At 47.1% G+C, this 12,836-nt stretch overlaps 3 protein-coding genes across 3 annotated transcripts; 1 reads left to right on the top strand and 2 right to left on the bottom strand.

Moving 5' to 3' along the window:
- Positions 1–7,589: 7,589 nt before the first annotated feature.
- Positions 7,590–10,731, top strand: FIESC28_04217 (uncharacterized protein; the record flags this gene model as incomplete). Its single annotated transcript, XM_031158364.1, has 5 exons — positions 7,590–7,629; positions 7,689–9,502; positions 9,548–9,637; positions 9,684–9,978; positions 10,025–10,731. 5 exons carry the CDS (start codon positions 7,590–7,592, stop codon positions 10,729–10,731), a joined length of 2,946 nt encoding a protein of 981 aa, XP_031017510.1.
- Positions 10,732–11,190: 459 nt separating this feature from the next.
- On the bottom strand, positions 11,191–11,375 carry FIESC28_04216 (uncharacterized protein; the record flags this gene model as incomplete). The annotated part of the gene is made up of 2 exons (XM_031158363.1): positions 11,191–11,302; positions 11,359–11,375. 2 exons carry the CDS (start codon positions 11,373–11,375, stop codon positions 11,191–11,193), a joined length of 129 nt encoding a protein of 42 aa, XP_031017509.1.
- Positions 11,376–12,274: 899 nt separating this feature from the next.
- On the bottom strand, positions 12,275–12,815 carry FIESC28_04215 (uncharacterized protein; the record flags this gene model as incomplete). Its single annotated transcript, XM_031158362.1, has 2 exons — positions 12,275–12,344; positions 12,517–12,815. The coding sequence occupies 2 exons, from the start codon at positions 12,813–12,815 to the stop codon at positions 12,275–12,277; spliced, it is 369 nt and encodes a 122-aa protein (XP_031017508.1).
- Between the last annotated feature and the right edge of the window lie 21 nt (positions 12,816–12,836).

Here is a 12,836-nt window from a genome sequence, read left to right as displayed (position 1 = left end):
TACTTGATTTTCAACTTACTATCTACCCATTGCCTTGGTCTGCAACAGATTTGTTGGCATGTTATTAAGAATGCTGGTCCTTAATTCGAATGCAGCACAGATCACAGATCAGAGGCAATAAATTAACAAATCAACCTCTTACAAGACAACAGGCAGCCTCCCACACTCTCCAGTTTCAACTCCAAAGTGCTAGAACAAAGTCAGCCCTGGCGTCCCCCAAACGTGGGCCCAGCTGAAGGCACACCACCGAAGAAGAGCCTTGCGCGCTGTCCAATTAGAGGCTGAAAACCGACGTGATGTCATGGTCTTGCATGCAACTCCAAGTGGGCTGGCCTCGCCGGGCTGTTAGCACTAGAGACTATGACTATCCCCATACTGTAGGGCCACAGCCGCTTTTGAAAGTGATGCGATTATTCCTGAGGCGTTTTTGTTTAAACTGTCATTGTCAGATAAGCGATACTTAGAGCGCGGTCGAGCCGGTGAAAGGATGCAACAATACAGTAAGTACAGTAGCAGTCACCGGCGACGGCATTTACCTTGATGACTCCTAATAAAAGTTAGCGGCTTGGATGGGGGGCAATCAATTCCTTTGTGCGAAGAAAAGTCGACTCACAATTTCTCGCCAAGCCGAGTCAATTGTCGTCTCAAACTGCACTATTGGAATTACTCACTCGACCCGAATCCTGCAATATGATTTGTAGCGAGCTGACAATGCGTCAAGTAACAATGCCTCGCCTCTCCTCAGTAGGCGAGAGAATTCTGCATCGCGCTGACAAGACCGATAGTAAGGGTGATGTGAGCAAAAGGCGAGGACATGGTACTGTACATGGGAGTCCCCTACTTGCAGCGCTGCAAGCATGAGCCGCGCCAAGGACTGCCCTTTCACTCCAGGGCCAGGGTCAGGTCTATCCATCCATATTCAGGACTCCCCCAAGCGCTATGGTCACTGGTTGCGCTCCTCTGAGATTCAGATGCAGTGGAGGTGGGGGTTTCTTGAAGTTCCTTTCACTTTGCGTTGCGGGTGATACAGTAGCACCACGGGCAATCCTTGAAGCGATAAAGACGGGACGGCACAGAGCAGAGCCCGGTCTAGAGCGTTCAACTTCCAATTGTATCCGCCGCAACCGGTTGGTTTGAAGCTCCTTGTGTTCTGACTGGTCAACTCAATAATTGTCTCGCCTTAGAAAATCTGTATCCAAAGGAACCAACAGCGATACTCCCTGCGAAGCATGTGGCCCCCTCTCCCCGCGTTAATATGGAGGATCTCAGGAATTCGATAGCAACGAGCAACAACAATGAAAAGCTTTCGGCTTTGCTCTGGTAACACAAATGACCCAGAGAATGCACTCACAAGGGTAGCACGCGGAAAGCCTACGTGACCCTTGAGGAACAGCCATGCCGCCCAGCAAAAGACCAGGAATCAAGTCGGATTGGTTGGGAGACAGAAAGCATCGGCATGGTGATTCATAGTAATTATCATCAAGCCTTAGCAACGGATGACAGCGCAGTACATTACACTGCCTTTGTTACTCGAGATAAGGGAGGGCTAATACCACCAACATACCTCTCATAAAATTGGTAGTGTCCAGATCGCTCTGAGACAAAATCCAGGCACAGTTCAGTTGAGTCGTAGATGGAGGTGTAGAGCAATGGCATCTATTGGATGGACCCTCGAAAGGCAAAGGCATGGGATTGAGTTGAATTCCCCATGTGATCCAATCGAAGATAGAAGAAATGTCTTTGACCAAGTATGCGGAAAGTTCCTAGGCTCAAAAGGGTCTCCAGATACTACCGCGTTACAAGGGCCTACCTTTGCAGAGATCCAGTGCAGCCTCGAGCTGTGCCATGCAAATGCAGTCGGCCGCTGTACATTGATGGAATATGGATGTACTGTCCTGTACTGCAATCGGAATACCCATCGTCCGGGACCCAAATGTCAATCTGGCGTGAACTATAACTATAGGCAGGCTACGTGCATGCATGAGAAGAATAAGAAGCAACTTTTTTTAAGGGTAGTGATTGCCATGATGAGTGGCTTTTTTGGCTGTCAACGGCTGAAAGTCAGACTATTTCTTCAATGGCGCAAAGTACCCAGTCTCATGGCGCCATGGTAGGGGGATTTATTATCTTACATACCGTAGCAGTTGTCATGATACCCTTGTAGAGAAGAGAGGAGAAAATGATACCACCGGAGCCAAACGTGCAGTGCAGGCAGTCAATGCAACTTGGCGACGATACCTCGTCCTTACTCAGATCATCAAGTCAGATCAGTTCAATTCCGTTCACTCTAAGCTTCGGTTAAGTTTATGCATACAGTATAGTAGTAAGATCCCCTCCCCTGCCTGGTTGGGGTATTGAAGAACGTGCCCCTCTTGGTTTGACTTTGGACAAACATGAACTGATGTTACTGTCACGCTAACAAATTGGAGTACAACCTCGCTTCTGGGTTAACTTGTCCCGACGAATTCCCATCTTAAACTCTCTCCTCTTTTCTCAGTCAACATCTCTCGGCTTCTCTTCCCCGCTTTACGAGCATCCCTTGCTTACTTGCCAGAGAACGAGGAGCCCTGTCAAGCTGGAGCTGGAGCTGGGGCGAGAGAGCTGACTGACAATCTTCGCTTTTTCCAAGACCCAAACTATCTCCTCCTCTCACCGGTTTTCTGCGGGCTTGCTGCAGTTCTGACTGGAACACGTCTTTTTACCTTCTGCAAGCCTCATTTCATGATCCTCGAGGAATGAAATGCTCTGGCTTCAGCCCACTTTGCTAGTACTAGTACTGTAGCCTCTCACAGTACATTCACTCTCAGCTCCGTCCGACTCCGGGGACTGGGGAAAACTGCCCGGGCAGCTTGCAAGTGCAAGTGCACGATACAAGGATGATAGCGGGGTCATTTCCCGGTGTGTGTTACCCCAAGGATGACTGTCAATGGCTTCATCTGACAGAAAACAAAGTGAAGTGATTCTTGACGTCTGATTCATCAGATCATTTTGTCTAGTCAGAAGTTAGAGAAGCCCATGTTTTGTTGTCAAGTTGTCCATGCAGCCACCAGTCGATATATCGGGTAACGGATCGGATAATCGTCCATACTCTCTTACACTACTGTCCAAGGAATACTCTCTTTACTCTCTCAGCGCTGTTACAACTGCTGATGATCCAGCACACAGCGACTATGAAAGAAATGTCTTGATTCAATCCTCGTCATGTAAGCGTCAGCCCCCAGATTGATGATTGACCATCTAGCTGCATATCCTATTATCCCTCATCCTTGTCCCTAGGGAACACCTCAAGTTGTCATCGATAAATGCTCCGAAGCCACCAACAACCAGAAGCCTCTAGTCTCTCTGGTCAATTCAGTCAGTGAATTGAGTTTTCGCTCAGCATCCGCCAAACTCTCGCTTCCGTTCGCTTGTAAGCGCGCAGTCTCCACGTGGGGTGCCATACAGTAGCTTCGGCCATGACCGTGTGGTGTGCCACTATTACCCCCATCAGTGATGGAACTCAACACCACAGAGAAAGCTTGCTGGCATCGTCTTGGCCGAGTCGAGTCGAGTCTTGTCTCCAGGAACAAAACCACTAATAATTTCAGTTCAACAAACTCTAGACGAACAAGACAGAATCCCCACAAACGTCGTCCGTGTGTTTCCGGATCGCCAAGAACATGAGCATGGCAAGGTAGCAGAGCAAGGGAAACTCGGAACTGCAGATGCAATGCAAGTTTCCCTTTTCTTCCAGTCTTGACTTCTTGGCATGACAAGGCTATCGCTTATAGGGCCTTGTTTTGTTTGTCATGTTCCGCCACAATGCACTTATATGCAGATCGTCTATTCAACTTTTTCTGCAACATCTTGGGAGGATTATTATTATCTGCAAGGACACTAAAGTGGCGAAAGAAGGAAAAGAGAAAATTTCTCTGTCGCACTTCCCTGGTCCATATCCATTTCATGAGGCGGTATAGACTTATCGTTGTCTGGTCTGGAGCGTTCTAAATGCCCGTGCCGCTGCTACATCAAGTCTGAGCCCAACAGAAAGGAGAAGAAAAAAGAAAGAAAAACTTGAAAAGCCTCAAGCTAAAGACCAACGCTTGAGCTCAAAGCTGTAATGGATGGACGGCTAGGGTTGATCTTATTGGTCCCGATAGCTTCAAGCTTGAAGCTCTCACCTGCTTTTACGTGCCTGAATATCCGCGATAGCTTCCTTGCTTTGCTATCTTCTGGCCCACAGATTCTTCCAGTATTACCGAACAGGTAACTGTATCTGTAGGAATTAGAATCTTGGCGCACAGGCCGTTCTCCGAAGCTTCCGCCAAGGGTCCAATTCCGCCGGATGAAACACTATTAAGCGAAGAGCAAGTTGACAGGCTAGGGAAAGTAAAGACCCATTGACTATGGCTGCGATCTCGATCTCGAGCCTGTTGGTTATGCTATGAAACCTGTGGGTTGCTGTAACATGCACGGGAGATTTTCTCCGCCCTGGAAAGTTCCTGGTCCCTGTCGCAAATCAATTGAAGAGAGAGTGAACGATTGTGACTTCATATCAATTGTTGCATTGATTATCTGGACCAGGCTGTATGTCACTCACTCAAACGATTTGTAAGGTGCAGCGTCATATATCCATATAAACCATCGGTCAGTCTCAGCCCTTTAAGGAACGTTCCGATCGGGATGGTGGGTAAGAGGACCTATAACGTTTCTATATTGACCGGGTATATGCCAACTTTGACATGTTATATAGCGGCTCTGTTATACGCCAAAGGGATCCTGCGATGGGAAACTTACTGAATGTAGAATGTGTCAGTGAGAAACTTCAGAAATCCAATCCCACTCCATCACAAACTGGAGTCTGGGAAGCAAGCAGGATTTACAGTGGTAATCCCAAACGCCACAAACCAGTTTTGATCTGTTACAGCAAGTTGAAACTCAATGCAATGCAATGCTTGATTGTGAGTTGGCAATGTTAATCGAGATGAGTGAGCTTAATCGAATAAGTCTATCTAGTGACTAGACAGGGCACAGGCTACTCCGTCTATCCGTAGAGCCGGACAACATCCAGGAACAAGGAACAGGACAAGGAAAGCCACACAAGGGTTCAGCTCAAAAGGGTAACCAGTATCGAATAGCCGTGTGTTGTTCGCTGAGTGGTCCTAGAAAGCCCATACAGCTACGAACAGGCCCTAGAGCTTGGAATCAAGATCGCCAGTCTCTTGGCTGCAGTGACACACTGTCACACCGCGGATGCTCTTCCGTTTTGAAGCTCACAACTCACACATGTCAATTCTTGGTACGTGCATGATACACTATGTATTGATGATCTTCAAGGTACTCAATCTACAGTACATGACATGACATTACATTACATGGCATTGCATTTCATCCTGCACGTGAGCAATAATCGACGCCAAGAGAGGACTTCAATTCGTCTATTGATGCATGATCCTTCACCGAATACTGTATGCCTGCTTTTCTTGAAACGCGTGTGGTTGAACAAGTTGCGGGGAACAAGAGTTGTTTCTCGCAACAGGCAGCTGATTCCGGTCTCTGTTTCTGCTTCTCATTCGCTGTTGTTCTTGTTGTGATGACATCGCATGTGGACTTGGCGACGTATCATGATACTCTAAAGTTTGTTTACTTTATACACAATTGACTCGGGTATCGGCAACGGGTGTCCAGTTTCATGTTTTCGGGTGAATCATATGTATGCATGCAGATCAAAACAATGATACTCTTACAGGACAAGAACAGTATCATCATGATGTAGTTTCGGTTTCGGACAACTCAACCACCAGATTTACCTATTATCATACTACAGTATACACTACGGTATTTGTTTGTCATGACAAAGGATTCTTTCACGCTATCATAGCGTCGAACCGTTGGCTTGGGGCCCAGGTCCAGGTCCAGGTCCAGGTCTAACCGTCTCCAGGAACTGTCTTGGACAAGCCAAAACACACGTGGTAATAATGAAGTCATTGCATCGCCTATTGGGGGTGATCTGGATCGGTCCATCGCGCCTAAGTGGTTCTTACTTCTTGCAAAGTTTTGGTCTCCCTAGCTCCCTCTAAACACTAGACTGGTCCTTGGCGATAGTGTCCGTGTAAGTCGAGATGATTAGTATTTCTTAAAGGTATCAATAAACCCCTCAACTCTCGGTTTGATGAGGGAAATATTTCTTGGAATGAAGTATTGCGGGCTTTTTTCAGTAGCAAAGTTTGACTCTTTGTATGGGTTGGTTGTTCTCCACGAAAAGACTCGATGAAAGGTGGTTGATCTCGTCTTCGCTGTTCACCGAAGGCTAATCTAGATTTCCTCTTCTACACTGGACCTTCCATCTCACAGACGGTGTTAAAGTAATGAGAACAAAGTTTTGGCACAGGCTATCTCTCAAAAACATGTGATCACGTTTCTAGCAATCGGCTTGTTCCAGCATCGGCTTTACTTGGCAATATGTTGCGACAGCGCTTGATGGGAACATCTCCAAACCGATTGCTTAGACCTTGATAGGACAAAGTGCTAGAAATCCATTGACACTGCGGATTCGGACATCCGAAAACACGCTATCATAGTTCCAGGGAGTAACTGTGCAACGCATACACTTTCGCTTCTGACAATAGGGTAAGGTAAGACTACTCCTTCACTTACATGATTGGGGGCGATGGCCAGGAACACAATTACAGACAGCCCGCACAGAGTACCAATCCTACAATGAGAAAGGCAAGCGACGAGAGTACAGTAATAGAAGCAGTTGTACCATTGTGCTCTGCGTACAGTCAGATATGTTGTTATGTTACATGATACTATACACAGCCAGGTCAGAGGTAACAAGCGTAATAGTAAGTTTAACGATTAGATAAGGTTTGGGTACACACGTTGAACATGCAAGCCAGATATCAACGGTGCTGCAGCTCTTTTCAACCTTATGTTCATCTTATCTAAGATTCCTTTCCTATGGATTATCCATTGTTCAACAATGTTGGGCGCTGTAAATCACCTTATTTGTCAATTGAGTTGGGGGCTCTAGCCGTGTCTTCCTGGCGGGATACTCCTTGTAAACTGGCCCTGCGGGTTCCGAGCGTTGTTATAAAGGGGCCGATAAATGAAGGGTTTAGCAGAGTTCCCGAATAATTAATGAATGGCGGTCAGAATATTAAATTGATTATCCATGTATCAGCCTCATTGTATATGGATATCCTCATCTATTCGAATCATCAATCTCAGTTTCAAAAGTCTAGGGTAATCAACCTGGCACTTGAACCCTGCTAGACTTGCCTATCGGTATTAGCGGATGATTCCCCGTGTCTAGTGGCTTCAATTTATTCTCATGTGAATTGTTCCTCGTGCACTGACGTCAAACGTGCTTCAACTCTCCTTTTTATCGATTTCTGACTGGCCAAAACAATATTCGCGATCTTCTGAAGGAGGGGGCACGTTCTGTTTTCGACCACGAGTTTAATTTTCTGACAGTACAACCTCCTGATCTGGACGATCTACCTTCACCTCAGGTTGCACTCGTTTCGTTTCATTGCGGTTCTAATGCTGGACGTTTCTGGTATCACTTTCGTCCAGGGTGTTACTGTTAGCGATCAACCGCTATCATGAAGTTCGCCAAGGAGCTTGAGAGAGAAGCTGTGCCTGGTAAGTTCATCTCCAAATAACGGTCAATAGTGCTGCAAAAATTAACTTTGTACGTGCAGAATGGCGCATCAAGTATCTCAATTACAAGGTTGGAAAGAAACACATCAAAGCCGTTGGAAGAGCTCTTGCGCGCGCGAATGGAACCCCAAGAGGAATTGGGCCGATACGGACAAACACATTCCAATCACCCGCGACACCACGAACACCCTTTACGAGACAAGGCACCGCGACGACGACGATAGGATCTCCATCGGCAGTTGCACCACCGCGATCAATTCCCACCCCCAAAACCGCAGGTCGCGAAGATGAGTCACTCAAAAATTCTAGCGATAACCGCCACTATGGAAGCTTCGTCGAAACGCCCCCAGAGCCATCGCCTTTGGATGATAGCGCGCCCAAAGCTCGCGACTTTCAATTGCCTGCGCCCGCAATGAAAGTTGACGACCACGACGATGTTCATGATCATCACCTCCCAGGATCGCCTGCTACTACCGGGCCATCTGAGCTTATGCGACGGAGCTTGAAGCGAATCGATCCGCGACGAACATCATCAGCTAGTATCGTAACGACAGTTGCATCGCCCGAAATGATCAGCCACCGAACCCCTACCGGGGCAACCGCCAAAGACTCACCCTCTCACCTCCGACGACTATTCACCCATCAATCGACAAGAAGCGGAGGAAGAGGCGACTTCGACATGCAGAATTTTGATCTAGTACGAGAAAAGGAGAAAGAGTTCTTTGATTTCCTCGACACAGAGCTGGAAAAGGTCGAGGGCTTTTACAAGATGAAGGAAGAGCAAGCTGGCCAGAGGCTGGACATTCTGAGAGTACAACTCCACGAGATGCGGAACCGACGAATCCAGGAGATGGCCGACGAACGTGTCCGCGAGGCGAATCCACCAAAGAACGGCAAAGGTCCTAGCGAGAACGGCAATGGCAAGCTTAACGGACTTATGGACCCTATCAAGGCCAAGATCTTTCCTGTTGGGCCCAACACCAGGGCGCTGCAAAAGATGAGCCTCACCCCCAATGCAAATGGTGTCATGCAGGATGCAGAGAGAGACTATATCCGTCGTCCGAGTCACCACGAAGTCCCGTACCGTACAGCTAAGAGAAAACTGAAACTCGCCCTTCAAGAGTTTTACCGTGGACTTGAACTGCTCAAGTCATATGCTTTGCTTAACCGCACTGCTTTCCGAAAACTCAACAAGAAATACGACAAGGCCGTTAATGCTCGACCTCCGTACCGTTATCTTAACGAGAAGGTCAACCAATCGTGGTTCGTCAACAGTGATGTTCTTGAGGGACACATTCGAACAGTTGAAGACCTGTACGCTCGTTATTTTGAGCGTGGCAACCACAAACTGGCTGCAGGCAAGCTCCGCAGCTTGAACAAGAAGCCTGAAGATCAGTCAATCGGCATGTTCCAGAATGGTTTGCTCATCGGAACTGGCGCAGTCTTTGCCATTCAAGGTCTCATTTACGGAGCACAGCTTCTATACGATGATGATGACCAACTGCGTCTCCGGACGAGCTATCTCATGCAGATTTACGGAGGTTATTTCCTCATGCTTTATCTGTTCTCACTCTTCTGTATCGACTGCATGCTCTGGAACCAGAACAAGGTCAACTACCCCTTCATCTTCGAGTTCGATCAACGACATCATCTAGACTGGAGAGAGCTGGCTCAGTTTCCCAGTTTCTTCTTTCTTGTGTTAGGCTTGTTCATGTGGGTCAACTTTAGTAGATATGGCGACCCCGACATGTACATTTACTACCCGGTTATTCTTATATTCTTCACTGTTGTTATTCTATTCTTTCCGGCACCTACGATATTGCATAGAAGTCGGCGCTGGTTTGCATACTCTCATGTAAGTTTGTTACCAGCTTCTTGTAACAAAGCTAACATCTTCTAGTGGCGATTGCTGTTGGCTGGTCTTTACCCGGTCGAGTTTCGTGATTTCTTTCTTGGAGATATTTATTGTTCACTTACATATTCTACTGCGGTAAGTTCAAACGAACGCCTATTTGGAATGGGACTAACGGTATCAGAACATTGAACTCTTCTTCTGTTTATACGCCAACAACTGGCAGAATCCCGTTCAGTGCAACTCCAGTCACTCTCGTGCTCTGGGATTCCTGACGGCTCTGCCACCAATCTGGCGATTTTTACAATGTCTTCGCCGATATAAGGATACCCGGAATGTTTTTCCACACTTGGTCAACGGCGGCAAGTATACAATGACCATCCTAGCTGCCGTGATGCTCTCTTTGTACCGTATACATGATACTACGACTCACCTGGCACTTTTCATTACCTTTTCGACCATCAACAGTGTTTACTGCTGTAAGTTTGGCAACCCTTTCAAAAGAGCTACACTAACAAAGACCAGCATTCTGGGATCTCTTCATGGATTTCTCACTTCTTCAACCTGGTTCCAAACACAAGGGTCTTCGAGAGATTCTCGCCCTCAAGCGCCGATGGATGTACTACTTCATCATGATCATCGACCCCATCCTGCGATTCGCCTGGATCTTCTACGCCATCTTCACCCACAACACTCAGCATTCTACCATCGTCTCTTTCATGGTGGCCTTTATGGAAGTCACCCGTCGTGGCATGTGGACTCTATTCCGTGTTGAGAATGAGCACTGCAGTAATGTATCCCAATACAAAGCTTCTCGCGACGTCCCTCTCCCCTACAACATGGAGCCGCTCATGGCCCGCGCTAGTACCGACGGATCTGCCGCCGCTCAGGAGAACGAGGGTACTACAGGCGCCGTCTCCTTCGAGGAACCCACTCGTCAAGCCACAGCCGAATCCACCGGTGTATCGCTTGGACAAGCGGAAGAAGGCACATCTCGCCGCCGGGCCGGAACTAACGCACCACCTCCTCCAAAGCGCACGCTCTCACGTATGCTTGCCGAAGCGCACAAGCAGGACTTTGAGAAGAAGCGTCGCCCGTTGGAGCAGACTGACGAAGATCCGAATGCTGAGGAGCAGTCTGACGATGAGGATGATGCAGATGAGGCTGTTAGTCTGCTTGAGATGTCTGAAGCTGAGAATCTAGCTCGGACATCGACTTCTAGATATCGCTGAAATGGAGTTCTATAATAATAGTTAAGTCACGGTTGGTGGGATGGTTTAAGGAAACATAATTGGTTATGGACATGGTAAATTAAGAATGGCTAGTTTAGATACCCCTATACATATTCGGTACACATTTGCATACAATACACGTTTTATTGGGTTTGGGATTATAAATATGTTCTGCATTCATCCTTCTCCTTGTGCTTGAATTTCACTGTTAAGTTTCTCAGCTGCAGGGTAGTCTTAAGTCGAAATGTCGTCTTGAGCTAAGTCATGACAAGGAGAAACTGTTTACGCACTCAGTCAAGTCTTGATTATAGGAGATAGCTCTTATAGAAAAATATTTATTGGTCATTATGTATGCGCAGATAGAATTGGGGCTCATGATAGTATAAAATACATTGATGCCTTACATATAGCTCACACCCGAATGGACCGTGAATTAATACAACACATCTTTGTTCAACATCACCCAAGCTCAAGTCCGACAATATTCGATTCATTGTATTGTTTTTCTGCCTCAAAGTTGACCATCCTATAATCTCCGATTGATGTATGTGTAGGTTGAGATGGGGGTTCCCTGGTGAAATATGTTAGCATTTGCATGCCGGATAGTTAGGAGTCAATCTTGCATACCTAGTGGGAGAATCCATTTTGGCGGATTAGTCGGGTTCGAGGGCAGTCTTATATATCCTGAACCAGAAGAACTGGCGTTGTCAGATCCTCTTGTATCCTTATACCAAAAATCACTCAACCTTGCTGAGTAAGTCTCGCTGGAAGGTCTTGAGAGCCTTGTTGACATCGCCCTCTACCAATAACCAGAGCTCCCTTCCTTGTCTGCCTTGATAGCCGATACAGCACCGGGGTATATTTACCAAAGCATCCACCTCTGCAACCACAACATTGCTTGATGGCGCATCATTTGGTACCCACACTCCTCACAAACATACGTCCGCGTACTATCTTCGGCATGAGGTTCCAGAGCCAGAGTGACGCCTTCGTTGCAGGCGCCTCGGCCGTAGGTCTCACAGCCGTCGCAGTCGGGAAGAAATCTCGCGGTCTCCTAGAGGCGGTATTGTACTTCGCAATGGGCGCAGGTTCTGTAAAGAACGAGGGTTTGACACATATTGAGAGGGAATAAAGGTCGATGAAAGGTGGGAGATGCGATATATGAAAGGGTGAGCAGTGTCGGGAAGAGGTATAGCTAATTGGGAATCAGAATATTGAAGGGGCAAAATTCTTTATTATACTTGGTGTTGAGAGTGAAAGAGGTGAAATGAAAGCCGGCAGATGGAGTATTTATGCCTAACAAAGAGATGATAGAAATAAGATCGTTGTTCATTCACTGACAATAAAAGGTTGAAAGGCACTGCCACGAACATGTTTGTCACTGGCATGAGCAGTGAATCACTTACAAAATTTGAACACTTTCTGCGTCACTGGCACGATCATGGTTAAATGGACCTTTGAAAGGCAACTCACTTGTGATACTCTATCCTGGTGTTGTGCGATCATAAAATCAGCCTCCATCACATGCCTTTATCCTCCGCGTCTAATTCCCCGATGCTGTGTAATGGCATGGTGATCCTGCCTGCATGTTGTTTTTGTTTTCGCTCCTGTTCCTACACGTTAGTCTTACATACAGTGTTCATTCTCATTACATAGTATCAAAATCACTTTGTTTTCCGTCCCTGCTCTTCCGTACTCCGGATAGGAAGCTCCCTGTTTCTTCCTCCGCGTTAGTACATCCGGTCTCATTTTAAAACTTTGAGCTTGTTGACTGTGGAAACTTACCTCTTCTCCTGTGATCGCTCTTCCATCATCTTGAGCTGGAGTTTGTGACCCTCGAGCGCCATAGCAGATCGACACGAGCGGCACTGCCAGTTTTCATTGGTATCCTTCATAGAGGGATCAGGGCAGTTGGTATGGATTACTGCAGCGCTCTTGTCGTTTTCGCCTGTGGCGGTCTCGTCCTTTTCGTTTTCGCCCTTTTCGTTTTCGGGAGGCGGCGTAGGGAGTTGTTGAGTGTATTGAACGACGTCGTCGTGCTTGCAGACGACGCAGATGCGGTGCCAGATCTTGACCTCAGACATTTTGGCGGTGTTTGATGATTT

Source organism: Fusarium coffeatum (assembly GCF_003316985.1).
Source record: "Fusarium coffeatum strain FIESC_28 chromosome Unknown BRIP53273_contig_87, whole genome shotgun sequence".
Classification (NCBI taxonomy): Eukaryota; Fungi; Ascomycota; class Sordariomycetes; order Hypocreales; family Nectriaceae; genus Fusarium; species Fusarium coffeatum.
Note: the sequence above shows the minus strand (reverse complement) of the source record. Positions and strands in the feature narration are given on the sequence as shown.